We start from the raw sequence: 27,173 nt of genomic DNA on the forward strand, positions 1-27,173 counted from the left end.
GCCATGCACAGCAACACCTCCTTCTCAGAAGTCCGGTGGCACAGGGCAATTGCTGCTCTCGCGCCTCAGAAAGTGAGTAGTGTTGCAAGGAGCAGTAGCCACTGCCTCCAGTGCCACGCCTGCCCTCTTGCTCTAGGCCTGGCTGTGTAACAGCAAGGATGAGGAGCACTGAACTGCCACGGAAGACAATGCAAATGAGGAGGAGGAGGTGGCAACTGATCTTGCCTCAGCCCCCCCCTCTAATTGGCATGGCAAAGAGAACTTGGAACAAAGGGGCATCTAGAGAGAAAGGAGGCAGGGGAAAAGAGTATAACCCCAGACAGCACATGCTGAGGACTAGGCCCTATGCTGCTGCCAGAGATCAGCCTCTGCCTGTTCACTTGTTTTCCCTTGTACGTTTTGTCTCAGGTTCTACAAATGCTAGAAACGTACTATTTTTATTTTTATTTTTAAATGAAAGCTGGGAGCATTATTCCGTTGGGGACGCCCATGGCTCACGACCTGCTTGCGAGCTTCCCATACAGGGCATCTGGTTGGCCATTTTGAGAACAGAGCCCTGGACTAGGTAGGCCTCCGGCCTGATCCAGCAGGGCTCCTGTTATACCCACTCTGTCGCCCTGGATGGTGCCTCTGCCACTCTCTACTTATGGCCGCCCATGGTGGCCCCTCCCCGCTCCTTGCCCCCACCGCCGCTGGGGGTGGGCATCTCCCCCCCGCTTTGGGGGCCTTTCCTTTCCCTTTTGGCCCCCCTTTGTCCTTTCTTGGGTGGCATATCTAGTTGATTTGGGTCTCCCTGGCCCAACCCTGTCTAGAGAGGGAGATTGGGGCCCCGCTTACAAACGACGTGATTTCAAAACGTTGTGAAGGGGCCCGCCTGCTTATTCTATACCCCCTCCCGGCACCCAATTATCCAGGGGGGGAGCCTAATTGACCTGCACGCGGCAAGGGTTGATGGTTGGGGTCATGCACCACCTACCCCCGCGTTAATTAAAATTAAAATTTAAAAATTGCCAGCCAAAGGCCGTCTCGCCTGTGGTCCTCGCCGCTGCTGGCTCCGATCCTGCGCTGCTGCCTCGTAGTGACTGCACAGCCGCTGCCGCCGCAGGGCCTCCCAAGGCCAGAAGCCTTGCCCCGTAGGCCTTGGTGCCAGCCACCAAGCCTCGCTATGCGCCACTTCGCCGCCGCTGCCTCTCTGTCTCCCGATGAGGCTGGGGGGGGGGCTTGCCGCCGCCGCACAGTCAGCCTGGCCTCAGAAAGCCTCCGGAGGCACACGTGCGCTGGCAAAGGAGCCGCACCGCGCCGAAGCCGTCGAGCAGCAGAAGAGGAAGGTGGAAGGGGTGGCTGGACTCAAATAGTCCTATAGACCCCGCCCCTTACACTGCACATCGCGCTGACGTCACAGGCGCGACGTGCAACGTTGCCCCATTAACAGATGGGGACAGCGTCTTCACCCCCACCTGCAATCATGCCCCGCTCGTCAGCTGTGCGGCGAGCGGAGCTTCGTATGTGGAAAGCTCCCATTGGCTCCCCACAGCTAAAAATCACTTCACAACAACAGCTCTACTGCTCTGTGTGTGCAATGGCAAATTCAGATGTTCAGATGATAGCCATGCACGCCCCTTCACAGGCATACCCCCTTCTAAGATTATACAACCTTCTGGGATTATACAAAAAAAGAACTTTCAGTTTGTTACTTTGGAGTATTTTCTCTTACTGATGCATTGCAACAATCAATGCAGATCTCCATGTGTAATCTTTCAGCTAGATCTACTATTTTCTGTGCATGTACATGAGCAAATGTACTAAGATGTTGTAAAGTAAGGAAGTTTTTTTGCTGAGTTTCCCTTCTTGGTTGTCATACTAAGATTCAGAGTAACTGCATTTGGGCAGAACTTATGAGTTTTAGGAGGAAACATATGCATGGCAATTCCTGATCCTAACCTCTGGTGTTGGCTGTACCACATATACTCTCTCTCTCTCTCTCTCTCACACACACACACACACACACTTTAGGCATATTCATTTTCATTTCACCTTATCATGCATGACACATATCTACAGAACACAATTAAAAGCAAAGCACCATTTCTCTCCCACACACACACTAACTTTCTCCCCTTGCCTTGAACATATTTTTCTCTCTTTCCCTCCTCCTCCCCTACTACTACTGGCTTTGGGTTGGAACAAAACCACACATTTTCACCCTCCCCCCCTTTTCTGCTGCTGGGTTGAGAGTAAGATTCTCGTAAACAAACAAACTGGAGGCCATGCAGGAGAGAGAGAGAGAGGGAGGGGAGAGGGAGGAAGGGAGGGAGGGAGGGGGAGAGAGGGAGGGAGGGAGGGAGAGCGCCCAAGTTTTCCTCCCCCTCCTTTTCCACTTTCTGTTGCCATCTCCACACTCCTCAGTCCTTCCTATGCATGATCCCACAACACATGTCCCTAGGACCCAATCAGCAAAGAAAAGGGAATGTGTTTGCTGAGTCTTCTCAGTGGCCAACTTGCCTCCTTTCACTCTGATAGGCTCCAATGAACAGAAAAGGACACTGGAGAGATGGCGACCCTGTTGGAACCCTGCTCCCAATAAAGTAAGGGGTCTAAGCCCCCCTCGCGGGACCTTGGACAACTACATCCCCGCTACAGCTACCATCACTTCGGATGACTAGTACTTCCTGCTGCACTGAAACTGTGTCTTTTCAATGAAACTCCATTGAAAGTGTATATTTATTAATCAAAATTGATGCATCTTACTGTTCTCTGTCTTCTTCCAAGGCTTTTTGTTCTGCCTCTAGAGTAGCTTGCAGGCCAGCCTGTTCACTGCAACTGCTGTTCAAAGTCGCAAGTTTCTGTCTTTGCTCTTCAATTTCTATGGTGGAATGACGCTGCAAAGCAGAGTGTTGTCTTTCTAGCTTAGCTACTGCTTGCTCCAGTGCCTCTCTTTGCTGCTTTTGCCTTGATTCAAGAATTTCTTTTTCCTTTTTCCGAACTTTCTCTTCTTGACGAGCTACATTGGCAGTAAATTCAAATGTTTCTTGAAGCTGCTGTAGCTGGCTAGCACTGGCCCTATACTGTGCTAGATGTTCTTCTTTTTCTTCCATTTCTTTCTCAACTTCATAAAGAATATTGTCCAAGTTTTGCAGGCCTCTATCAACTACTTCAGAGGCTCTCTGCTTTTCTTCCAGTAAAGTTGGCAAATGGTTATTTGTCAGATACAGAAGCTGCCGTTCTTTATGCTGCAGCCTGTATTCACACGATTTTATTTTGTTGCATTCTTCAACAGCTAGGGCAGCATCTGACATGCTTTCATCATTTCTCTCAAGATTTAAGTGCTGGGCATGTGCACACTTCAAAAGATCCAGATTTTCATGCTCATCAGCTACTTCCTTTTCTAGATGATCCCTTTGCTGAACCAAGTCTCTCTCTAAACTAGTCAGGTGTTCTAGCTGTCTCCTCTTGAAATCCATAAAGTTATGTTGAGCCTTTTCTAACACTTCACAGTCTTCATCTCCTTCAGATCTGGCTTCTTTGACTCGCAAGAGGAACTCTCGGATGTCTTCAAGGTTCTTCTTCTCTTCTTCAACCCTTTGCACGTCTCCTCTTTTGAACAGCTGTATCATGATTTCCTTGTCTCTAAGTTGCTCTTCTAAGTTTGCTACCAGCAGCACTTGATCTCTTTCTTGTTCCTCCAACCTCTTTTTTTCTAATTCTAACTTGATATATTGTTCCTCTTTTTCCTTTTTAAGTCTTTCCAGTTCTCGGAAAATCTGCATTTTTTCCGCTTTTTCATTTTGATTGAGCTCTTGTAATCGCTGAAGTTCTTCTTTAACTCTAGCAAAAATTTCTTCTTCTTGTTTCTTTTTCTGAAGCTCTATTTCTTGCTGTTCACGCAATCTCTCTTCTTCAAATTTTTCCTTTTCTGCTAGCAAGTCTTTCATCCTGCTTTCTATATGAAAGCTCCTCCTTTTCAGATTCTCCTCTTGTTTTCGGATTTGCAACTGAACTATTTCTGTTTCCTTACGTTGAGACTCCACCTCTTGCTGCATTCTTTCTAGTTCAGCTTTGTTAGATTTTTGTTTTTCCTCCATTTCTTCTATCAGCTTTCTAAAAAAGTTTTTTTAAAAAAGCCATTTTATTTCTTGAGATATTTTGTATTAATTATTATTTATTCCCCTCTCTTCACCAATAGGTCCCAGAGCAGGTTACAAAATCTAAAATATAATATTAAAAATGATTTAAACACATTTCTATCACAAGAAAACATCATCTCAGGAGCTGAAAATGGAAATGGACTGCCTTCAAATTGATCCCGACTTATGGCAACCCTATGAATAGGGTTTTCGTGGTAAGCGGTATTCAGAGGGGGTTTACCATTGCCTCCCTCTGAGGCTGAGAGGCAGTGGCTGGCCCAAAGTCACCCAGTGAGCTTCATGGCTGTGTGGGATTTGAACCCTAGTCTCCCAGATCGTAGTCCAACACCTTAACCACTACACCACACTGGCTCTCCTCAGGAACTGAAGACCAGGTATGTCTTTGCATTCACTGAAAACTATATGGTGAAGGTGCCAGATGCCCCACTGTAGGGAGAGAATTCCACAACTTAGGGGCTGCCACAGAGAAAGCTCTCCCCTGGCCCACAATCCTCTGAACTTCTGAGGGTAGCAGAACTACCAAGAAGGCCCCATCTGCTATCTTAACACCCGAGAGGGTCTGTAGGGAATGAGACAGTCTGTGAGCTATTTGTGGCCTAAGTCATTTAGGGCTTCAAACACTAATGTGAACACCTTGAATTGGGCCCAGAAACAAATTGGCAACCAAGGCAACTGTTTTCGAACAAGGGCTATATGAGTCCTAAAAGGAACCTGAGCCAGTAATCTGGCCACTGCTTTTTGGACCAGATGATGTTTCCGAGTCATCTTCAACGGCAGCGTCATATAGAGTGCACTGCAATAATCCAATATGGAAGTTACCAGACCATGGGAGTACTGTTGCCAAGTCATCTCTGTCCAAACGTGGCCAGGCTGGAAATGGGCACCTAAGCCTCCAGTGGCAATACTGGATTGAGGAGTACCCCCAAGCTATGAACCTACTCCTTCCACGGGAGTACAACCCCATCCTGAACAGGCCGTCTTCCCATCTCCTGGACTCAAGTACTTGGACACATAATACTTCTGTCTTTTCAGGATTCAGCTTCAGTTTGTTGGTTCACATCCAACACATCACTACCTCCAGACACCTGTCTAGCACATTAACTGTCTCTCCTGATTCAGATGGCACAGAGAAGTAGAGCTGTGTCACCCGCATATTGGTGACACTTCATTCCAAAACTCCCAGCAGGTTCATATCGATGTTAAATAGCAGGGATAAGATGGAACCTTGCTGGATACCCCCACCTCCCTGAGCTGCTCCAGAAGGACAACATGGTCAATGGTATCAAACCTAAAACAATTTTATGTACCTTCTTGTTTGTCCTTCTATGACAGACTTGTCTAAAGGAAAGCTCTGTAAAGCTTGAAAAGCTAATAAATGAAATATCCCTTCCCATTTAAGATGTAATCTGTCTATAAAATATTCCAGCAATGGAAATAATACAATTCCTTTCTACCACTTATCAGTACACATTTTTACAGTCAAACATCTGTATCAGTTACCTTTTACTTTCTAATTTTTCGACTTCCTCTCGTTGCTGCCTCTCAAATTCTAATCTGTTTTTTTAAAGGAAAAGCAACATTAAATTTTAAAATAGAAATTCTAATGAATGATTAGAACTGCCAGTCTATATAATTTGATATACTATATAATTTAATATACTTAGCAACGTAATAAAATAATTTTATATTCAATATAATTTATAACCAAATACAGCCACATTAAGTAAGACAGATGAATGATTAGCACTGCTTCCACAAGTTAGATACATGCAGGTATAGCAATGAATATAAAGAAATTTAGTTTCTCTACCTTAGACAGATTGGTCCTTTTACAGGGAAAAGGCTGCCAGAGGAGGTAGAGAGAAATAAAGTCATCAGTTAAGCAAAGAGTTTATAGGTATAAGATTAAAGAGAAAAGCAGCAAAAAGTGGTCATATGTCAACAACCCAACTAAAGAACATAAAGTAAATATGTAGGGTTGAATCCAAATGGACTCAAGAGCAAGTGGAAGGCACTTCTATTATCGCAAGTATGTCTGCTGACTACCCTCTCCAGCTTCAGCCCTCTTGCATCACAAGCTATGCTTTTTTGTGGGGTGAGGGATGTCTCTTAAGCTTCAGCAGCAGCTTTTCAAGAGAATGCAGGAAATCCATAACTCTACTTATGGATGTTAGGTTGCAATCCATATTTTATAAACAACTACAGTATATATAGAATGGAGTCCCACTTTAACGAGAAGCAGCAATAGGATACGTATACTTCCAGAGCAGTAGGCCAGTATATTTTCCGTCAGACGTTATGCAATTCATTGGGCAAGAGAAGTTTTCCTTGTGCAAGTTACATTTTAAGCATGACAGAAGAATGCATACCGTTGCCACACGGCGCATCACCCACACTTAAACAGCTACAGAATAACTCCAAGATACTTGGGACCTCTTCAGATGTTTAAAATCACTCCCATATAGTAGCCCATCTCTTCAGGGAGCCACAGAAGCATGGTGGAAGTCACTATCTGATTTCACAACGCTGCAGCAATAGCTGCCTTTTAAGAAAAACTGAAGTTGAAGCACAGTGCCTGAAACTAGCCATCAGTAAAGGAAAAATGCCCTCTCTTGTCTCAAGCATGGCTATTTGCTATTCCAATGTAATATATGTTCTCTGCAGGATTAACAGAAGTAGAGAGGTAATGTCTATAGTTAAATTTGCTTGCACTGAGTTTTTACTTCAGGCTTGTGTTACTCTGAAGCGCAATGCACATCAGAATCAGTGCTGGACGCAGATTCACAAACACTCAAGCAGACTAATAGAATGACTGCAGTGACAATCAGAGATGGAACATCTCCTTGCTTCAAATTGCTAAGTTTCAAGAAAGTGCTCGAACAGATTGGCGATTAAACATATTCACGGAGGACAGGTTAATCAACAGCTATCAGCTCTGACAGCTAAATACCACTTGCTGGGGGGACAAATATTGAGGGACAGCTATTGCCTGAACAACCTGCTTTAAGAGCTTCCTAGAATCATTTACTGGTTACTGTTGGAACTAGGACCCTGGACTAGACAGATCCTTACTCTGGCCCAGCTTTTCTTCTTAGTACCAAACATGTAATGTTAAATGCATTATCACATTTAACATGTCTGGTGCTTTATTCTTTTATTAGCTGCCTTCCCTTCCATAAGAAAAAGCAGTTTATTGGCACATGCAGACACACGTCCAACACTGCAAAAATGTTGAGTGAACTTCAACAGTTTCCATTATGAAAATGCACATTTTAAGAAGTCTCCAAGAAGGCAAAAATATAGCGAGCGAGTACAGAGATCTTTAAATGGCAAGGAATAAGAACCTAGGAAGAGGACAGAAAGCAAAACTGTGGACTTTTCATCAGGTGCTTCATTCCCCCACCCCACAAATAATTAAACAAGAACACAAAATGACCCAATATGGGAGAACTTGAATGGGCAGTTATGTCTAGATACAGGTCTACTTCTACACATTGAATGCGAAATACACCAAACAACATTACTTAATAAGTAGTTTGATATATATAAGCATCCACATGCAGCAGGTTAGTTAGGAAAACTGTTCTTTTCAAATGCTGACATTTAACACACACACACACACACACACACACACACACACACACACTCTTGATATCAGTAGGTATAATAATATTTAGAACATACTTACCCTGGATTATACAGCATAACCGCTGAGAGGTTTTCACAAGATTTTGAAAGATCTGACATGGACAAACTGAAGGAAGAAAGCAGCCCACTCTAATAAGATAGCAGAAGATTTAATAATTATTTACTACTAAATTAAAATACATTTTCCTTTAAAATATTCACATTTTCCCCAGCCAAAAAATGTATTAATCTCATAATGCAAATTAGGGCAACATGACTATCTAAGGCAAAAAGGCATAAATCAGGTACAAGTAACACAGGCTCACCAAGTACAAAGCCCACCTCACCTTTCTTTTTTCCCTCAGTCTGGCTGCTTCCTTAGGATGATTGAAACGAAACATATTTGTTCTTCCAAGTAATATAACAGCACCTGGTAAGAAAAATACATAGTTCAATTGACTACATAACACACAAAGGGGTCTTTTTTTGGCGATGAGGTGTGTGTGTGTGTAATTTCTGACCACACATACTAGCCATGTTTGTACTTAATACTAAACCAAATGCTTCACGTGAACGTGCTGGTTCCAGGGGAGGAAATTGCAAGAACAAACCTTGGCTACAGATTGTGTTTAAGGAAGAGCGTGCTTAACCACGATCTGGCATTCAGGCTATACACTAAGCTAAACATTGGCTTAGCTGCTGCACAGCACTAAGCTATATGGACCAGGGAGGAGCAAAGTTGGTACAAGCTCCTCTCTGGGAGCCAGCACATTTGTGCCATCCTTGTAAGCCATAGTTTGGCTTACTGTGACATGCAAACCAGGCCAATTAGTTTGCTCCATTAAGTAAAAAGAAACACACACAAAATAGATGCAGACAGCTGCCACTGTTTCAAACTTCACATACTTCAGTTTAGATTCTCCTTCACTACCATTTTAAAATTATTTTAATAAAGAACAGAAGGATCTTGCCTAGACATTTAAGAGCAAGTGAAAGGAACTTATTGGCAGTGAAAGTTACCTCACAATCCTTTTCTTATATACGCCCTCAAGGCCTTTTAGGGTGATCAAAACAAAATAAAACATCTTTCAATCACCACAGTCATGTATATTTTTATCTTCTTTCTTTCTGAAAGTTTGCCATTATTTCCTACAAATTGAAATGCACACTTTCATACCCATGTGTATTTCAGTCAGCTGTGTCTTCTTCTGTTGGCACTATCAAAAGAAAATGACCATAGAAGCAGACACTAAAATATTCACAAATAGAAAAGATTTTGAAAAGAATTCTTTTTAAAACTCCGAGTATACAACGTCTACAGTCCTTAATTTGACAGATCCACTCTCTGTAAACAATGTTTCAGATTTGGCTCTTTTTGAGAGAACATCTATAAGAAAGACAAACTCAAATATATACTTTGGCTTCTCTACTATTTTGTCATATAAGGGTCTTACAACTTCTCTGGATGGTTTATAAGGATATGCCTTATATATTAGTCCATAACAGAAAATGTTTTTATTTCAACTCTCCCAGAGCTCAAATCTGTTACAAAACAAGTTTAACCCTAACACTACAAAAACACCAATAACACAACTATTTAAATTGAGCTGTATAAAAAGACTACAGAGCAAAATAAACGCCAAACAGCAATAGCACTTTTATTCACCTAAATCTTGCTTTTAAAAGGTGGGTTCACAGAGCCTTCTGGATTTCAACAGGGAAACACAATGATGTGCACCCCAATAAACTCATTCCAGAGCTCTGAGATTACTGCAGGCCCCACTCTTTTCTAACACCACCTAAAGACAGTATTAAAGTGGGATCCTAACCAATAATCTTAACTGACAAGAACTTATTCAGGGAGAGAGGCGCTCTCCAAACCAAACTAAGTCATTGTCTGTTCCATCAGGCTGATCCCTCAGCAATCATCTACAGCAGCCAGTCCACCATAGGACAGAAATGGGAATATAGAGAATCTCCATTCATACTGCTGAAAGACTAGCTCCACCAGGTTCTTCCCTCTGCAAGCAGTCATGTCATCAGGTTATAGGAAAAGGAGAGATGAGACTGCAGAAAGACCAACAACGTTTGGCTCCACTTCTCCTTGAAATCTTTGCATTCCTGCTGACCATTACAAGAATTCTATAACTAGGAAATAGTGCCCAAATTTGCTTTTTTTCTCCTCCCTCCATTTTCCTTTTGTATAATGTCTTTTAAATTATAAGGCTGAGGAAAGGGCCTGTCAGATCACTGATATTTGTAATCTGGCTGGCTGAAGAGTGGGACAAAAATTATTTAAATAATCAAGGAATAAATTGCTCCACCAAGATTGCAGGCAGCGGTGTCTGTTAGTCCTACTATCCACTCTCATTTTAAATACAAATATCATGGAATTAAACACACAAAGCATGTGATCTTACTAACACTGAACTGTAGCACCTCTCCCAGCTCACAAGCATAAATTAATGCAAATATCCAAAGCAAAGAATGCTAAAATGGCTAAACAAGTTTCTTAAGAAAATACTCTTCTCAAATTACCCATTAATCTTTATAGACCAGGACAAAGCTAGCATCCCTTTGTGGGTGGGGGCCAGGAGGGCTTGGCAGAGGGACACTTCCACCCAATCTAATCTCAGCCTGGCACAAAAGGGGTTTGGACTGCAGTGTCAGGCTACAAATCCTAGCCATGTCTACTCAGAAGTAAAACCACTCCCAGGTAAGTGGAATGAGGACTGCAGTCTTATGCACTTAACGTGCCTTTAAGTTACAATGATATAGTGCCACAGCCATCCACTTGGAAAACATATTTCAACTGACTAGATTAGGATACTGACATGAAATATTTCCCTCAGATATTAGCAAACCACCTCAACTACATTAAATTAGGAACATATTTTAAAAAGACATTTCTAGAGTACTTTCATAATTAAAATGCAGAGTGAAATCATATTCTATGATTGGCAAACTCATACTTATTCCAAAGCAACAGCTGGGAGCTCCATCCGCAAGGCACATGGCATTCAGGTGATAAAACAAGACCACCCAGGTTAACAGGACAGGCTTGCCCTGGCTCAGCCCTTCTGCTGGAAACCATAGTAGGTTTGGGGAAAGCCCAAGTACAGATACACATAGTATTTATCCAAGACAGAGGGCGAGTATGAAGAATGAGCTGCAGACCTGTGTCAGCGTCACTCTCTCACAAGATTCAGAAAACAATGTCTAACAAGGCACTTAGGCAAACCTCAGATAGGGCCACACTGCTCTTTGTATCCAGAGAAACAAGCAGCACAGAACTTGCTTTGTCTGAGCTTTTAAAGGCCCAGAAGTGGACTGTAAAAGATAGCATGGGTATATTTAAGAAATGGAGAACTTGTGGCCTTTCAGGTGTTGCTATCATCAGACCCAGCCAGCATAGCCAATGATCAAGGCTGTTGGAAGTTGTAGTCAACAACATTGTTGGAGCTCCTTTTGAATTTCCTGACTGAGAGACTTGCAGTATTTATTTTAAAAATCTACTAATCTTCACAGTCACCCAACTGACAGGCAGGGAGGTCTCCAATGAAGCCCAGATTAGAACACTAGTTGCCAAGACAGTAGGTGAGCAGTGGTCATTCTAGCATGCATTCCTACCAGTTCCAAAATACATATGCAGAGTGTATGTCCTAAATGCAAAAGGATGCAATGTAAGCTTATGTGACACACAGTTTGGTTCAAAGTTCTGAGGTTCTTCTTTTACACAAAACAATGTACTACACTGTCCGTGAACAACTGGCTTCGAGAGCTAATCAAATAAGCACAGCCTGTTTTATCAAGGGCCAAGTGCTTCTTGATTTAAAAATCCATATGAGGATACATAAAAAATGGAGAAAAGAATTAAGACAATTCTGGGGATCATAAGGACAATTTAGGCATTGGGATTTCAGCTTCTTTGATTTCATTGTCTTTGGTGTCAAAAGTGCATTCCCAATCTAAATCTTCAGTATGATTGTTTGCTCCAAACAAAATCAGATGCTATCAAGTGAGTCAACTTTCTATGTTCTTGCTTAATTATTTTTGTAAAAGCGCAAACAGTTTTCTTGATTTCAATAAGATACAACAATGCTCTGGAGGTTCCAATTACAAACTAGATCCCATTCTGTAAATATCATAAAATGTTAGGGGCACTGGAAAGACTGCAATCAAAATAACTCAGTAGGGCAAGAGAGGGTGATAAAGGAGACAGTATTTGTCTTTTTAAGGATGAAGAGGCAAACACTGTTTGAAAGATGGTTGGAAGACTTCCTGCATGATGTCAGAATCCTCACTGCCAATTAAACACATTGAGTGCAGCGTCTTTGGTTAATTGTATTGATCCATTTATATTTCCAGCCATTTCAGTATTTCCAGCAATTTTCCCTAACTGGAACAGAATTGCAATTTTTTTGACAGTGCAGTTTATGGATGAAAGTAAATGACAAAGAACAAACAGAACAATTTTCTTCAAATATCTCCATCTCAGCCCCCTTTATTTGATAGTTTGCTCAACGCGCTATGGAAATTAAAATGTAATAAAGACTGTAAGACAAATATACTTTAGAGACTATGCCAAATCACCCCTTCAAAAGGGAGAAACTAGTGTTTTCTTTCAATTCAAAATTATGCCAACATTGCTTACTGCACTTTATTGCAACCTAATCTTAAAGGAGATTTACTAGTCATAAAACTTTATGCTGCAAAGCTATTTCAATACTATCAGTGTAATTTATGCTGTGTACCAGGTTGGCCTGCCTTTCAATTGGCATATTTTTATGAAACTATAGTAAAGGAGTCCCAGCTGGTTACAATTCTGCCTGCTAGCACTGTAAAACAAATTTTCCTCTTAACTCTTTCATATGTTCATTACATTACAAAGCATTTCTCTTTCTCATCATTTGTGCCACCCTAAAAGCTTAATTTACTATGTTCTTTGAGAAAGCTCAGACAGTGATTTAAGTACATTCACTCAACTGTTTATAAGCAATGGCAAAAAGCAATTCTAAATGCCACATTTCTATTCCAGTCCTGTAAAGATTCACAAATATGCTTCCCCAAGCAGGTAGGGAGTCTTGGACTGCAAAGCGACTTTGTGATTGAAGCCTGTATGTCTTTTCAGGCATAGGACGTGGCTGAAGCATTTACTTCTATATAAAAGAAAGTAGATTCTAAAAAAAAATTAACAGCTTGAGGCAGAGATGGCACCAATGTAGAAATTCCAAGTCTGCTTACTGTTTCAAGCATGCAAACCACTCAGAGGTCATGGTTGACTGAGTGGTATATAAATGCCCCCCCCCAGCAAATAGGTAACTCTACCAGGAGTCAAATCCTCATGCAGCCATGAAGCTCCCTTGGTGACCCTGGGCCAGTCATCACCTCTCAGACTAACTTACCTCATAGGATTTTTGAAGATAAATGGAAATGAACCATGTAAGCCACCCTGAACTCCATGGAGGAAAGGGAGGGATATAACTGAACAAACATAATAAATAACATGAAAAAAGTAACTCCCTCATAGTCAAGGTCAGCTGTGACCTTGTCTGGTCAAAGGGATTTAAAGTTCCCTTAAAGTCAAACTAGATGTTACTTGTGTGAATGCAATTAATGTGGTCCTTTTTCTTATGTGAAAAAGCAGCCAAGGAGAAGGGTCTGAGGGGCAGGACTACCTGCCACAGCCCTGACAAAAACTGCTTCTCCAAAGCTGCTATTTGCATCAGCAGGGAAACCTCCACTGCTGCCAATAGAGGCTTCCCCAGTTTCACTAAGGGGAAGAAGTATGTCCTGTTGAATTCAATGGGGCTTACTCCCATTAAGGGGAGTGCAGCCTAACTCCCCTTTTGCAGCCATTTTATACTCCTTCTATATCTTTACAACAATAATGTGTTGGACTAGTCACTGCCTCTCCGCCTAAGGCAGGAAGTGAATTTAAAATGTGAAACTGCACATGCGCAGAGTACTTTCTCTGTTGATCAAGGCTGACAAACATGTTTTCATCTTGTGTTTTGCTTTAAGATATCAGGAGCAGAATGTAACAATCAAAGCACGGACTATGAAGGAATGCTTGTTTTCCTAGCTTTGTGTGTGTGTTTATTTTTACTGACTCATCAGCTCTTTTTGCCTGTGAATGCTATACAGTAGGGCCCTGCTTTTTGGCGCCCTACTTTTTGGAGCTGGAGCTCCCCACGCTACAGCTGATTGCTGTCAGCTGTGGTGCGGTGGCTGGAATACAGTAGGGCCCCACTTTCCGGCGGTTTTTGCTTTTCGGCGGGGGCCTGGAACGTAACCTGCCATATGAGTGGGGCCCTACTGTATTACATTTATGCAGTTAAAGATGTTTATTTTTAATATTTTTCTTTAAAAATATTCTCAAGTTGCTCAGAACGTTTTGTTTTTGTTTTTCCTCTAACTTGAGTTCTTTGCATGGTTTAGAGTTGGCACTGAGGGGGAGCAATCCTCTTCTGTCTTTAACAGCTGTGGGGCAGGCAGAAATTAAACAAGATAAGCTTTTATTAGCATGGAAATATAATTATGGGGAAAGATTCACCTGTTGACATTCTGCCTGTCTGACATCTTATTACCTGTGTGTGGCCCCTAATTTCTGAGCCCTTCATCCCTACCTGCAAGAAGGTACAAGCTTACATATGACATATTCAATTTTATCCAAATTTATACTTTATGCTAAATGTTATTCAAATTGTACTGGGCCCAGAAAATCTCAGGACAGACATAATGCTTTGGTGCTACATTTATTTATTTATTTATTATTTGATTTATATCCCGCCCTTATTTATTTATTTATTTCATTCCATTTCTATACCGCCCTTAGCCGATGGCTCTCTGGGCGGTTCACAGCAAGGAATAAAATACAATACAGTAAAATAAAAATCAGGTAAAATCACTAAAAACATACAACTTGAGCATATAACAACTTGGTATAAAATTAACTTAACAATAAACAGATTAGCCAAGAGATGCCTGGGAAGGAATGCTGTACACAACTGGGCATTGCCAAGAGATTATTCTTAGCAGCTAGGAGCACCAGTCCCTGTGCCAAAAGTGTTTGATTTACATTCAAAAGTCATTTGATGTAAAGGCAGCCACCTGGCTTCCTCAGTTCTCATTACCAGAAGTCTGTACGAATACCAACAAATGGGTTTGCTCATCCTTGATTGGGTCTTCTGGGGGAGGTTTTTGAAGATCTTCACTATGCTCTTCAAACAATTGTTTCACAAACTTTCCAGGCTCAGGGATTGTAGGAAGAATCAACAGTTAATTCTCTTCAGGTAAATGAGAACAATGATAGGATTGCTACACATAACGGAATGAGAATGTATAGAAGAACTGAAAACATACTATTGTCGTAGAGATTCTCCTCACCCCACTCTACGGCTTTGCTCCAATCACTCCACAGTCCTTTTGTACAGTTGCCAGACAAGGAAAAGGAAATGGCTTTCACCCGGAAAGTGTGACGTAATTTGGGCTGGAGAGGGATTGATGCTTCAGTAACGGTCCTGTAAATTTCTGTTGTGCTAAATTCATTATTACTAATGTTTACTGCATAGCATGTTCTCTTAAATATTGAAGGAGTCCATTGTAGCTTAACTCCGTTGTTGCTCTTTGTGATATTTACAATTGATGGAGGATCAGGTTTTATTAGAAACTCATACAGTTTTGGCTCTTCATTATCTATGCACACAGGCTGAATGTTGCTGGAACTGCCTTGGATGGAGATGCTGAGCGTTCCAGGCCAATCTGCTTTCAAGTCAAAAGCGCATCAAAAGGTATCGTCTTCTTTAGTGTAATTTGTGCACACCACTTCTTCTCCCCGGTACCAGGCAGTCAAGTTGTAGGCTGTGTTCTGATTTGCATTCTTCCCACGCTGCCACATGCACACCATGTTCTGAAGATTATGCCAAATACAGCTGATATTAGTGGCTCCTGTACCTACAATACCATTTTGTGGAAGAGAGATATTAATCCACTCTCCATTGGATGAACATGAATTTCTGGCTCTGAAAATTACTTTTTTACCCAGAGGTACCAGCACTGTCCGGAAAGGTGTCTCATTAGATTCATATTTGATCCACTCAACACCAGTGCTTATATCACTCTCATACTTTGGCACGCAGTTATCCTCTGTTTCTATAGGTTTCCACTTCACATTCAACTCGCAGTGCCTTACATTAAGAGTACAAGTGAAGTTCGATGGGCAAGGCAGATCCAGCAGGGCCGCTGTGGCGGCGCTGCCGCCAAGGAGGGCGACCAGCAAGAGTCCCGGCAGCAGCGCCGCCATGGCGCTCCTTCCCCGTCCCATCCCCAGGGCTCCCAGCAGGAGCCAAGGGCGGCAACCAGAAGCGCTAAAAACACTTTAAAACATCATAAAAACAGACCTTAAAATACATTAAAACAAAACGTTAAAAACATTAAAAAAAAGGTTTAAAAACTTTTAAAAAAGGGTTAAAACATTATTAAAAAAACATATTAACAAGGAATTCTAACACAGACGCAGACTGGGATAGGTCTCAACTTAAAAGCTTGTTAAACGAGGAAAGTCTTCAAAAGGTGCCGAAAAGATAACAGAGATGACGCCTGCCTAATATTCAAGGGGAGAGAATTCCACAGGGTAGGTGCCACCACACTAAAGGTCCTATATTGTGCAGAACGAACCTCCTGATAAGATGGTATCTGCAGGAGGCCCTCACCTGCAGAGCGCAGTGATCGACTGTGTATACAAGGGGTAAGACAGTCTTTCAGGTATCCTGAACCAAGCTGTATAGGGCTTTGTATACCAAAACTAGAACCTTGAACTTGGCCCGGTAGCAAATGGGCAGCCAGTGCAATTCTTTCAGCAGCGGGGTGACATGTTGGTGATACTATGCCCCAGTGAGCAGTCTCGCCACTGCATTTTGCACCAGCTGCAGCTTCCAGACCAACCTCAAGGGCAGCCCCACATACAGCACATTACAGTAATCCAGCCTGGAGGTTACCAGTGCATGGACAACAGTGGTCAGGCTATCCCGATCCAGAAACGGCCGCAGCTGACTTATCAGCCAAAGCTGGTAAAAGGCACTCCTAGCCATGGAGGTCACCTGGGCCTCTAGCAACAGAAATGGATCCAGGAGCACCCCCAGACTACAGACCTGCTCTTTCAGAGGGAGTACAACCCCATCCAAAGCAGGCAACTGACCCATTATCCAAACTCGGGAACCACAACCCACAGTACCTCCGTCTTGCTAGGATTCAGACTTAGTTTACTGGCCCTCATCCAGCCCACCACCAAGTCCAGGCACCGGTTCAGAGCTTGCATGGCCTCTCCTGATTCAGATGTTGAGGAGAAATAGGGCTGGGTATCATCAGCATACTGCTGACACCTCACCCCAAAGCTCCTGATGACCACACCCAAGGGCTTCATATAGATGTTAAATAGCATGGGGGACAAGATGGTACCCTGCGACACCCCACAGCACAACTACCAGGGGGCCGAAAGACAGTCACCCAATGCTATTCTCTGACAACGACCCTGGAGATAGGATCGGAACCACTGTAAAACAGTGCCTCCAATACCCATCTCACCAAGTCGGCCCGGAAGGATACCATGGTCAATGGTATCAAAAGCCGCTGAGAGATCAAGTAAGAATAACAGGGTCGCACTCCCCCTGTCCTTCTCCTGATAAAGGTCATCCATCAGGGCGACCAAGGATGATTCAGTCCCATAACCAGGCCTGAACCCAGACTGGGATGGGTCAAGATAATCTGTTTCATCCAAGAGTACTTGCAAGTGCTGCGCCACAACCCTCTCAATCACCTGCCCTAAAAATGGTCCATTGGCCTCACCTGAAGGGTGATTTTCACAGGTGCCTGGACTCGGTAGTGGGCTGGATGAGGGCCAGTAAACTGAGTCTGAATCCTAGCAAGACGGAGGCACTGTGGGTTGTGGTTCCCGAGTTCGGATTGGTCATTTGCCTGCTTTGGATGGGGTTGTACTCCCTCTGAAAGAGCAGGTCTGTAGTCTGGGGGTGCTCCTGGATCCATTTCTGTTGCTAGAGGCCCAGGTGACCTCCATGGCTAGGAGTGCCTTTTACCAGCTTTGGCTGATAAGACAGCTGCGGCCGTTTCTGGATCGGGATAGCCTGACCACTGTTGTCCATGCACTGGTAACCTCCAGGCTGGATTACTGTAATGTGCTGTATGTGGAGCTGCCCTTGAGGTTGGTCTGGAAGCTGCAGCTGGTGCAAAATGTAGCGGCGAGACTGCTCACTGGGGCAGAGTATCCCCAACATGTCACCCCGCTGCTGAAAGAATTGCACTGGCTGCCCGTTTGCTACTGGGCCAACTCCAAGTGAAGAACGGGGTATTTGCAGCTGGTTGGGAGTTGTCACAAACCGATGGGTCCACAGTGGGCTTTTTCAGGAGTGGTCGGATCACTGCCTCTTTCAGGGCAGCTGGAACCACTCCACAATGACATGTTGACCACACCCTGTCAATCCCCATCGGCAAGCTTTAATAAGCCAAGAAGGGCAAGGGTCAAGAGGACACGTTGCTAGCCGCATCATCGCAAGCACCGTGTCCACGTCATCAGGTTGAATCAACTGAAACCGTTCCCAAGAAGTGGAGCAGATGTGGATGGGGCATCAAGACTGCTACGGAGGCGAGCAACTTTACCCTCAAAGTGCCTTGCAAACAATTCACAGTGGGCCTCCAAAGGGTCTAAAACTCCATTTCCTGGAGTTGATGTCAACAGACCCCTGACAATACAGTAAAGCCCCACTGGATGGCTACTTGACGATGCGATGCAGGCAGAGAAGTGGGCCTTCTTCACTGCCCTCACTACCACACATTGGCATGGTTATGATGCTTTACTCGTGCCCGATCAGCTTCACAGCACATCTTTAGCCACTTGAGCTCTAGCCATCGTCCAGCCTGTTTCATTGCTCTTAGCTCACTGGTGTACCAAGGTGCAAGCGAGGCTCCACAATGCTGGAGAGGGTGCTCGGGGATTCAACTTGTGCTGGACAGGGTTACACTCCCCCTGAAATCTCAAGTTCGCAGTTTGGGAGTACTCCTGGACTTGGAGGCGCAGGTCTCTGCTGTGGCCGGGAGTGCCTTCGCTCAATTAAGATTAGTGCGCCAGCTGCGCCCGTTCCTTGACCTGTCAGACTTGACTACGGTAACACATGCCTTAGTTACATCCCGATTAGACTACTGTAATGCGCTCTACGTAGGGCTGCCCTTGAAGACTGCTCGGAAACTTAAATTGGTACAAAGAGCGGCAGCCAGAATGTTAACTGGAGCTGGGTTCAAACAACATACTACTCCTTTGCTATACCAGCTCCACTGGCTGCCAATCTGTTTCCAGGCACAATTCAAAGTGCTGGTTTTGACCTATAAAGCCTTATACAGCTTAGGTCCAGGCTATCTGTTAGACCGTGTCTCCCTCTATGAACCTGTCCGGATTTTAAGATCATCCGGTGAGGCCCTCCTTACTATTCCATCTTTCTCGCAAGTTCTTCTTGCCAAGACACAGAATAGGGCCTTTTCGATGGCTGCCCCTAGATTGTGGAATTCCCTCCCTAGCGAGGTTCGGCTGGCTTCCTCGCTATCGTCCTTTCGCGCCCAGGTGAAGACTGTTTTATTTAGGCGGCTTTTAACTGAAAATGTTATAGTTTTAATCTATTTTGATTTAATCTATTTTTAATTGTTTTTAACATGCATATTGGTTGTTCTGATTGTTTATTGTTTTAATTGTGAGCCGCCCTGAGTTCCTCGGAAGAAGGGCGGGGTATAAGTATTTTAAATAAATAATAAACCGTGTCAAGAGCCTGATGCACCTTGCTGTTCCACAGTGTGACAAGGGATTCAACAGGGTCACCTGCTCTATCTACTGGGAACTCCCCCAGGGCATTCAGGAATCCTGTGGATTCCATTAGTCTCCAGGGGCGGGCCATCTTAATCTGTCCACCACCCCTGCAGGGAAGCATCGGAGCCATAAGTCTAAACTTCACCAGGAAGTGATGTGACCATGACAATGGGGTGATATCCACCCCCCTCTCTCCAGACCACCCCTTCCTCCATCTGGAGCAAAAACCAAGTCGAGGGTGTGCCCTACCCTATGTGTTGGGCCAGTAACAACTTGAGAGAGCCCCAAGGTCATCATAGAGGCCATGAAGTCCCGAACCGGACTACATGAATACGCCCTATACTCACACACTTTCTCCTCCTCATACATGCCCTGATTTACTCTCACTATCAATTTAGCAAAACCACAGTTTGCCGTTATATCTGAATCAGGGAAACATGGTTTGTGCAAGCCATAGCTTGTGTACTAACCAGGATTACAAATCCCAATTGGTAGCTTGCAATCCTGCTTTCGGGGCAAATCATCATTTGCTCAGTTCAGATGTGATGGTAAACATGTAATAGCAAAGTGAGAATTAAGAGAGGCAATCCAAGGGTCAAAGGAAAAAGAAAGAGGGGGCACTCAAGCTTGTTTAAGTATCGCCATCAATTTTTTTTTTAAAGTTAACTTTGGATGGTGTTAACATTAGTGCAGACATTATGCTGCAGACATCATGCTGCACCATCATTAATGTTAAAAGGGGGGGATTATGCAGAGGGGAAGAGTTAAGAGTAACCAGTACGTGAGCTGGTTAAATGATCCAGAAACACTATGCCTACACTATATCTGGAAATTAAATGTCTGCCACACAAGTTGCATTGTTATACAGCCATGAGAGTAGCTGTATACTATAGCCAGCATGGATTTTTTGCATTCCACAATGTTAAATTGAAAATACCCCCATGCCATTCTGATGCTTCCCATAAGCTCATTTCAAAACAAAACCTTACAAAATGTATAGTCCTGAACTCAGAAACGCTTGCTTAACAACCCCCTTGGTTTTCATGGTGCTACACAAAACAGTCAAAGAGAATCGAGAGATCAAAGTGTAAAGAGAAAAGAAATCCAGACTCCTGTTGGGACTTTTTTCTGTCAGTGGTCTCATAGTTTGTTTGTTGAAATTAATTAAAAATCAGCCATGTTTACAGAGTACCTGTAATCCTATTACTGACTTTGCCCCATACTCTGACCTTCATCTTCTGCTGTTTAAAAGTGAAAAAATGCATGGCTGATTTTTAATTAATTTAAGAAATGTAACATTGAAGTCTAATATAACATCAGGCATACTCAGTAAGAACCAACTGTCACTGTTCTAAAAGCCAGACTCACAGCTGTTTGGCTTGGCTAAAGCTGGTCAGACCCACACCAGACCTTTATTTCACTTTAGACAGTCATGGCTTCCCACAAGAATCCTGGGAAGTGTAGTTTGTGAAGGGTGCTCAGAGTTGCTAGGAGACTCCTATTCCCTTGACAGAACTTCAGTGGCCAAAGTGGTTTAACAGTCAGCCCCTCTTCTGGGGATTGTAGCTCTGTGAGGGGACCTCTCCTAGCATTAAACTGGTGTCTAATATAGAGTGACAAGCATTGCTTTCTTTAAAGTCCTAACTCTAGCATGTAGAAATATTAAAATAAAAGCAAGCACCTGGTATCATAATGAGCAAGTCTTATTATTGCCCTATATCAAAGAACATGGATTCCCATCATAACATTGAATTACTCATGAAACAGATCCCATATCACTGCAGAGTGAAATGATATAATCTAAAGTTGTGAAATTGGAGGGAGAGTATATTAGTTGAAACATCATGTCATATATCATATGTTTGGTTCAACACTATAATCACTTAGTTGATGGTTAGCTAATACACGACCTTGCTCTCTCAGCGCTTTATCATTTTGCATGGTCTCCCATAGTTGAGCTACATGCTTTCAAAATATCATGTGGCATATCCCTCCTAACTCTATCCTTCATGACAGACTGTATGTTGAGGTGAGGTCATGCATCTGAGTGCTCCCTTATATTTCTATTTTTATTTTTAAAAGAAGGGGTAGTGTGTGTAAAAAAAATAGCATGCCCGGGAGAAATCTAGGCAAGAACCATTCTCAATGTTTTATACATTCAGGATTCTTAATATTCATTCTGAAGTATTAGTCTTAAGTGGGCCGCATCATGTGATGTTTCTAAATGTGTCATTTGTGTTTTGGGTTTTTTTAATGCCTACTTTTCTCTGTCAATGAGCCTTGTTCACATCCATCCTTATACATTACTTTCTCTGCAAAATATGTGACTCTAAAAACATACATAATACGAAACACGGACCTTGGCTACTACCAGCCCTTGTGGGGCTTTTTTTTTTTTACTACACATGCCTTGCATATAATACCATGCAAGAATGTCTGCTCCCAAGATGGAGAACAAGTTAACCCAAGATTTATTGAACTCCACAGGTTTAGTTTTACTTTCCAAGGGTAGCACTTGGATATACTCCTATTTCACTCTAGCTTTGGCTACGTTTTCCTGACTAAAAAATAGAACTAAGACTGAAATCTACATTAGATAATGCCAATAAACAGTAATATGGAAATCTTGCATTCAGTACTGCTGAATTTAAAAGACACATTAATACCATCTCAGTTAATTTGGACAAAGAAGTGGTAACTAATTACAAGGTGTACTCCCCACAACTCTCCTGGAAGAGTTTAACACATTTTAAATGAACAGTAATTTAAAGAGGAAAGTGCATTGTTACGTGCAAAAGGAGCTAATCAGAAATATCTGAAGCAGGTATTTAAAGGTGTTGTGATTCCAGAGTGCAAGATTAAATACTACTTAAGAAACAGTGCTAAAACATGCATAATGAAAGCTAGCATTAAGACATTTCAGCTTGTGAACTGTGATTTGGTGTACATATAGCTGCCATCTGTCAACATTTAAGTTTAAGGCCTAGGTTAATCCAGACTAATGTTTTCTTCTAAAACACAGGTTCTCAAAGTTAATGAAGACATGAAGGCGGAGCGGTAGGGAGAAATTGACCTTCCCAATTTTAACATATACAACAGTGAAATGTAGTCAGTTGATTAGCAGCACTTACTATCATCCGATGCCTACAAAAGCTGAACTTATAAGAAATACAAAGAGGATAGTAAGGGCCAGAGTATGCTTTGATAAACTTGAGAGAGAAACATGAGGAGGAAAATGTTAAAAATAAAAGGGTGTCTTGTGAGGTGACAATACTCAAACTCCACAGCCCACTTGGGTATATTCATTTTAAAAATGGCTTAGAGAGGAAACCAATGAAAGATACTGCATTTCCCAGAGCAACTGCCTGTGCATTCTTTGTGAAACTCAGAAATACAGCAGTCTAGCCAGGCTTTTTACTGAGAGAAGAATGGCTGAGGAAAAATGAAGTGTAATCCCTTTCCTTCAAGAGTAGTGGAAAATGAAATTGAACAGCTGAGCACCACTGCAGTGACAGCTTTAGTGCAAACATTCAGTCCAATTAAATTGCCATTCCCAGACTCAATCCAGGCTACTAGTCATTTTTCTCTTCAACAGTCAAGCCCCATTTTTTAAAGACATACAGGAATACTGGCACCCATTCATCATACTCCTTCATGGCTGGTCTTGATCCAAAAACATGGGGCTTGATGTTTTATCTGAGGTTCTGTTCACTTTCTGGAATGGCATAGTGGACATATATTCGAACTGCACAGACTATGTGTATGCATAAGTGCGTGTTTGTGAGTTTAATTATACATATTATTAATGCATATTCAATAAATATATGTGCTTCTAATTATTGTATCATTTGTGTAGTTAAATTAAAACAGAAGTTTGATATTTAACAGAAGTTTATATAGAAAAGAAGAATATAAGGGGAAATAAAATCTAATAATGCAGTGGCTTTTCTTTGCAAAGAATAAAAGAAACATAGATACCTTGGTTGAGTTGTGTGGCCCCTGTGATCTGAATTCCATTTACAGAACACTGTGCTCCACTGAGTGGTATTAAAGTAACTGTTCCATTGAAATGTTCGAATATGCAGTGCTCACTTTCCAAATCAAGGCCATGAAGGACTACAAAATGCAAACAGATTTTTTCTTCTATGAGTAAACAGTAAGGTAAGCCCCTGTATGCATGATATGATCCTTACCTTACACAGTTTAAAATCTACTGACTCTCATCCTATGCACGGGAAAAAAGGACTCCTAGTTTTTTAGTATCTTCTTGCATTGCATGTGTGTCTGCAAACAAGAGGGAAAGAACTACAGACATTTCCCACTAGAAATAGGACTCCTTTTTAGAGACAAGATTCTGATGCAACAGAGACTCTCACTCTGCTAAATGAATGCTCCTTCAGGCAAAAAGTTATTTTTACCAATTCCCTTCCCCATGCAGCATCTGTACCATCTTCCACAACATTTTGGAGGGTCTCCCTACCTTCTGGAACAGATATGTGGGGAGAGAACATGGGGGCTGCAGGAAGAAGGGGAAATAAGATAAACTTGCCTTCTTATCTTCTGCTGCAACACCATCTAGTCAGCAAAGTTGCACGGCTTGGGACCACAATACCTGATGGAACTCCTCTCCCGACACAAACCCACACGTACACTACGCTCAACATCTAAGGCCCTCCTCCGGGTGCCTACTCTGAGGGAAGCTGGGAGTCTGGCAACAAGGGAGAGGGCCTTCTCAGTGGTGGCCCCCAAATTATGGAATGATCTTTTTGATGAGATGCGCCTGGTGCCAACACTGTTATGTTTACGACACCAGGTCAAGACTTTCCTCTTCTCCCAGGCATTTTAGCATGTGTTTTTAAATTGTTTTTTAAAAAATGTGTTTTTAAATTTGTACATTTGTTTTTAATGTTTTTAATTGTTGTAAACCGCCCAGAGAGCTTCGGCTACGGGGCAGTATATAAATGTAATAAAATAAATAAAAGTTCTACCCTGCAGAACTCTGAGCCCAACACATGAAAAATAGTATAAAAAGGGCAAGTATATAGTAGATTCAAGCTGTAGAAATGTTTTATGTAATTTTGGTTACTTAACCATAACAATTCACACATGAAACTGATTAAATATTAGCAGACACTGACGACCACTTCCTTTACTGTTAAGAGAATCACACGGGATCTCAGGAAGCATACTTTTAAAATTTGTCAGATACTTAATGCCCAAGCAATAATATATGCATCAGGTCTACAGGAAAGCTTACACAAATTTCATGGCCTCCCCTGAAATCTTGTCCTTTCCTTAAGTGGCCCCAGGGAGCTTAAAATCTTGGTTTTGAATTCTAATGAGTCCTGGTTAGCATAAATCCCAATGTAGAAATAATGACTGTGAGCATGGTTAAGGACAGCGGGGGGAATTTCATAGGGCAGAGGAGAGGAGTTGGGGGTAAGAACTATTCAGTATCACTGCCCACTCCCAATACCTCAATTGTGCTTAAAAGGACTACAGTGTTACAACTGCATCAATCATATCTTAAGCCCCACAGGTTGTTTGAGACACCTGGAATTATCTGACCTGCAAGCACCTTTTCAGTGGACCTTTTGGCTTCTTGTGGCACAGTGCTTTATGTTGTATTTATATTTCACAGGAGGGGAGGAAATCAGAATAGAAATTCTAATGCCCCTAAAGTTTATATATCTGTAATTCCTAAGAGCATGCCATTAACTTATAAAAGCAGCATGAGGAATATCCCTTAGTTTTTGGAAGATCTCTCAGACAGGTTCCTAAAAGAAAGAGACGCAATTGTTATTTTTCTTTTTTTCTTTACCAATATCCTGTTCTGATGCGGCATCTTCTCTGCCAACATGTGTTTGACCCTCCTACAGGGAAAAGTAACACGTATTTATTATGGGTACAAAATAAAATTGCACCACATGCATCAAACAATAGTTAATGAAATGGGTTTTACAATGGCTAATGATTTAAAGAGCTTTATCAAAGAAATATTATTACTCCTTTTTACTTCTATGCTTACTTGGCAAAAGCATCTTGAAAGTTTCCAAGCAACATTAATTCATGGCTACAGGAAAATGAATGAAAAACCAGTATGTTCAACAAGAACGTCATTCATCTATAATTGACTCCTGGGACAGATATAGGCAGTAGCTGACTTTTATTCTGAACAACTTAGCGTACCTAACAGCTGATGACATGCTATTGCAGAGAAGTAATGGATACTTAGCTTATTTAGACAGCAAATTAACACTACGATTAAAATTGTCCATTCAGGAACTGGAAGGCAGATAAACACTGAGTTACCTTCAAGTGATACAAAATGATACCCGTACTCAGAAGATCATCATCAATGCCTATTAGGTGAGGCAGCTCAGAATCTAGTACAACACCAATTCCTTCTTTCCTCAGAGCTAAAGTTTGCTCCTGGAAAAAATAAACAGGACAGAAGTTGCTTACTGGATTTATTTCTACATGTGATTTCTATTGTTATATTTGTTAAAAGAGAAAAAGAATAAGAGTGAGGTTACCACAACAGAAAAAAAGGAAAGGAAAATAACTGCTATAATGAAACGCTCTGATAGCCTATACAACACAAGGTCTTACTATTCATTGTGACCATTCCTTTATTGGAAAAGAAACAGGTGAATTATTTCTACATAAGCAACCAGTTGCATTAAAAATACATTACAGCTTTTGACTCTTGCCTATTTAAGGACAAAGAGAATAACCTATCCTACCATCCTGAAGTGTAGTGACTGAAGCACCCATCTTCCTCCAACAGTTTAACTTGCTCATCTAATGAAGTGCCCTCCAAGTATATTGGACTACTCTAGCCAGCACTGCCAATGAACAGGGATGATGGGAGCTGTAATCTGGAGGGCATCAAGTTGGGGAAGGCTGTTTTAACTCATAACATTCTATGGCAATGAGTTTGGTGTTGCATAAAAACACAGTATTGCATTTTGATTGTTTAAACCTGCTGCCTGACCATTTCTGTGATAAAAGACAAATACCCCAGCTACCACTCTTAGAGCTGTTAAAAAAAGGGATTTTTTTCTAACAAAAAAAAAATCAATTCTTGATGGATACAGAAGGACATTCTGAACCCTTTGGGTATCCGCTTCCATCCGATAAAGGAGGCAGAACCAGCTCATCATCAGTTCCTCCGTGGGAGGGCTACCCCATCTCCCAAACTGGACTGGGAAAAGTAGCAGACTTTTGCTTAAAACGATTGCAAGCTGATATGGAAATGGGGAGAACTGAAGACTGGAAAAGTGAGAAACTGAGAGAAATTAGAACTGCAAAGCCTTTTAAAACTGCAGCAAGAAATGGTAGAGCAGCAAAATAAAACCAAACCCTTTATATAGAAACCAAATGCTAATTTATAAAGGGAAAATCTTCTTCAGCAGTGATTGCTACTGTTCAACCTCTAACAACTTGGGACTTCTTGGGTCTGGTTACTTTTTACACAACCACACTAATTCCTGTATCAAAAGCTTTATTTAGTGAAGCTACTTATCCAC

At 42.2% G+C, this 27,173-nt stretch overlaps 2 protein-coding genes across 8 annotated transcripts in view; both read right to left on the minus strand.

The window, feature by feature from the left end:
* Window positions 1–27,173, minus strand: part of KIF16B (kinesin family member 16B) — a 198,809-nt gene that overhangs the window by 96,223 nt on the left and 75,413 nt on the right. For 6 of the 7 annotated variants that reach the window (XM_061622598.1, XM_061622596.1, XM_061622599.1 and 3 more), the window contains 8 exons: window positions 25,954–26,073; window positions 25,463–25,514; window positions 23,620–23,757; window positions 8,120–8,202; window positions 7,834–7,922; window positions 5,956–5,988; window positions 5,646–5,699; window positions 2,749–4,098 (listed from right to left, as the gene is read on the minus strand). In XM_061622598.1, coding sequence (XP_061478582.1) covers window positions 2,749–4,098; window positions 5,646–5,699; window positions 5,956–5,988; window positions 7,834–7,922; window positions 8,120–8,202; window positions 23,620–23,757; window positions 25,463–25,514; window positions 25,954–26,073 — 1,919 coding nt within the window. The remainder of the gene's footprint in view (window positions 1–2,748; window positions 4,099–5,645; window positions 5,700–5,955; window positions 5,989–7,833; window positions 7,923–8,119; window positions 8,203–23,619; window positions 23,758–25,462; window positions 25,515–25,953; window positions 26,074–27,173) is intronic. The other variant, XM_061622597.1, reaches the window with a different exon arrangement.
* LOC133384268 (interleukin-13 receptor subunit alpha-1-like) lies at window positions 14,706–16,085 on the minus strand. Its single transcript, XM_061626180.1, is given in 3 exon segments — window positions 14,706–15,055; window positions 15,058–15,090; window positions 15,093–16,085. Coding segments are annotated over 3 exon segments (1,179 nt in total). The 5' UTR covers window positions 16,078–16,085; the 3' UTR covers window positions 14,706–14,894.

The sequence above is a fragment of the Rhineura floridana genome, chromosome 4 (assembly GCF_030035675.1).
Source record: "Rhineura floridana isolate rRhiFlo1 chromosome 4, rRhiFlo1.hap2, whole genome shotgun sequence".
In the NCBI taxonomy this organism is placed as follows: domain Eukaryota; kingdom Metazoa; phylum Chordata; class Lepidosauria; order Squamata; family Rhineuridae; genus Rhineura; species Rhineura floridana.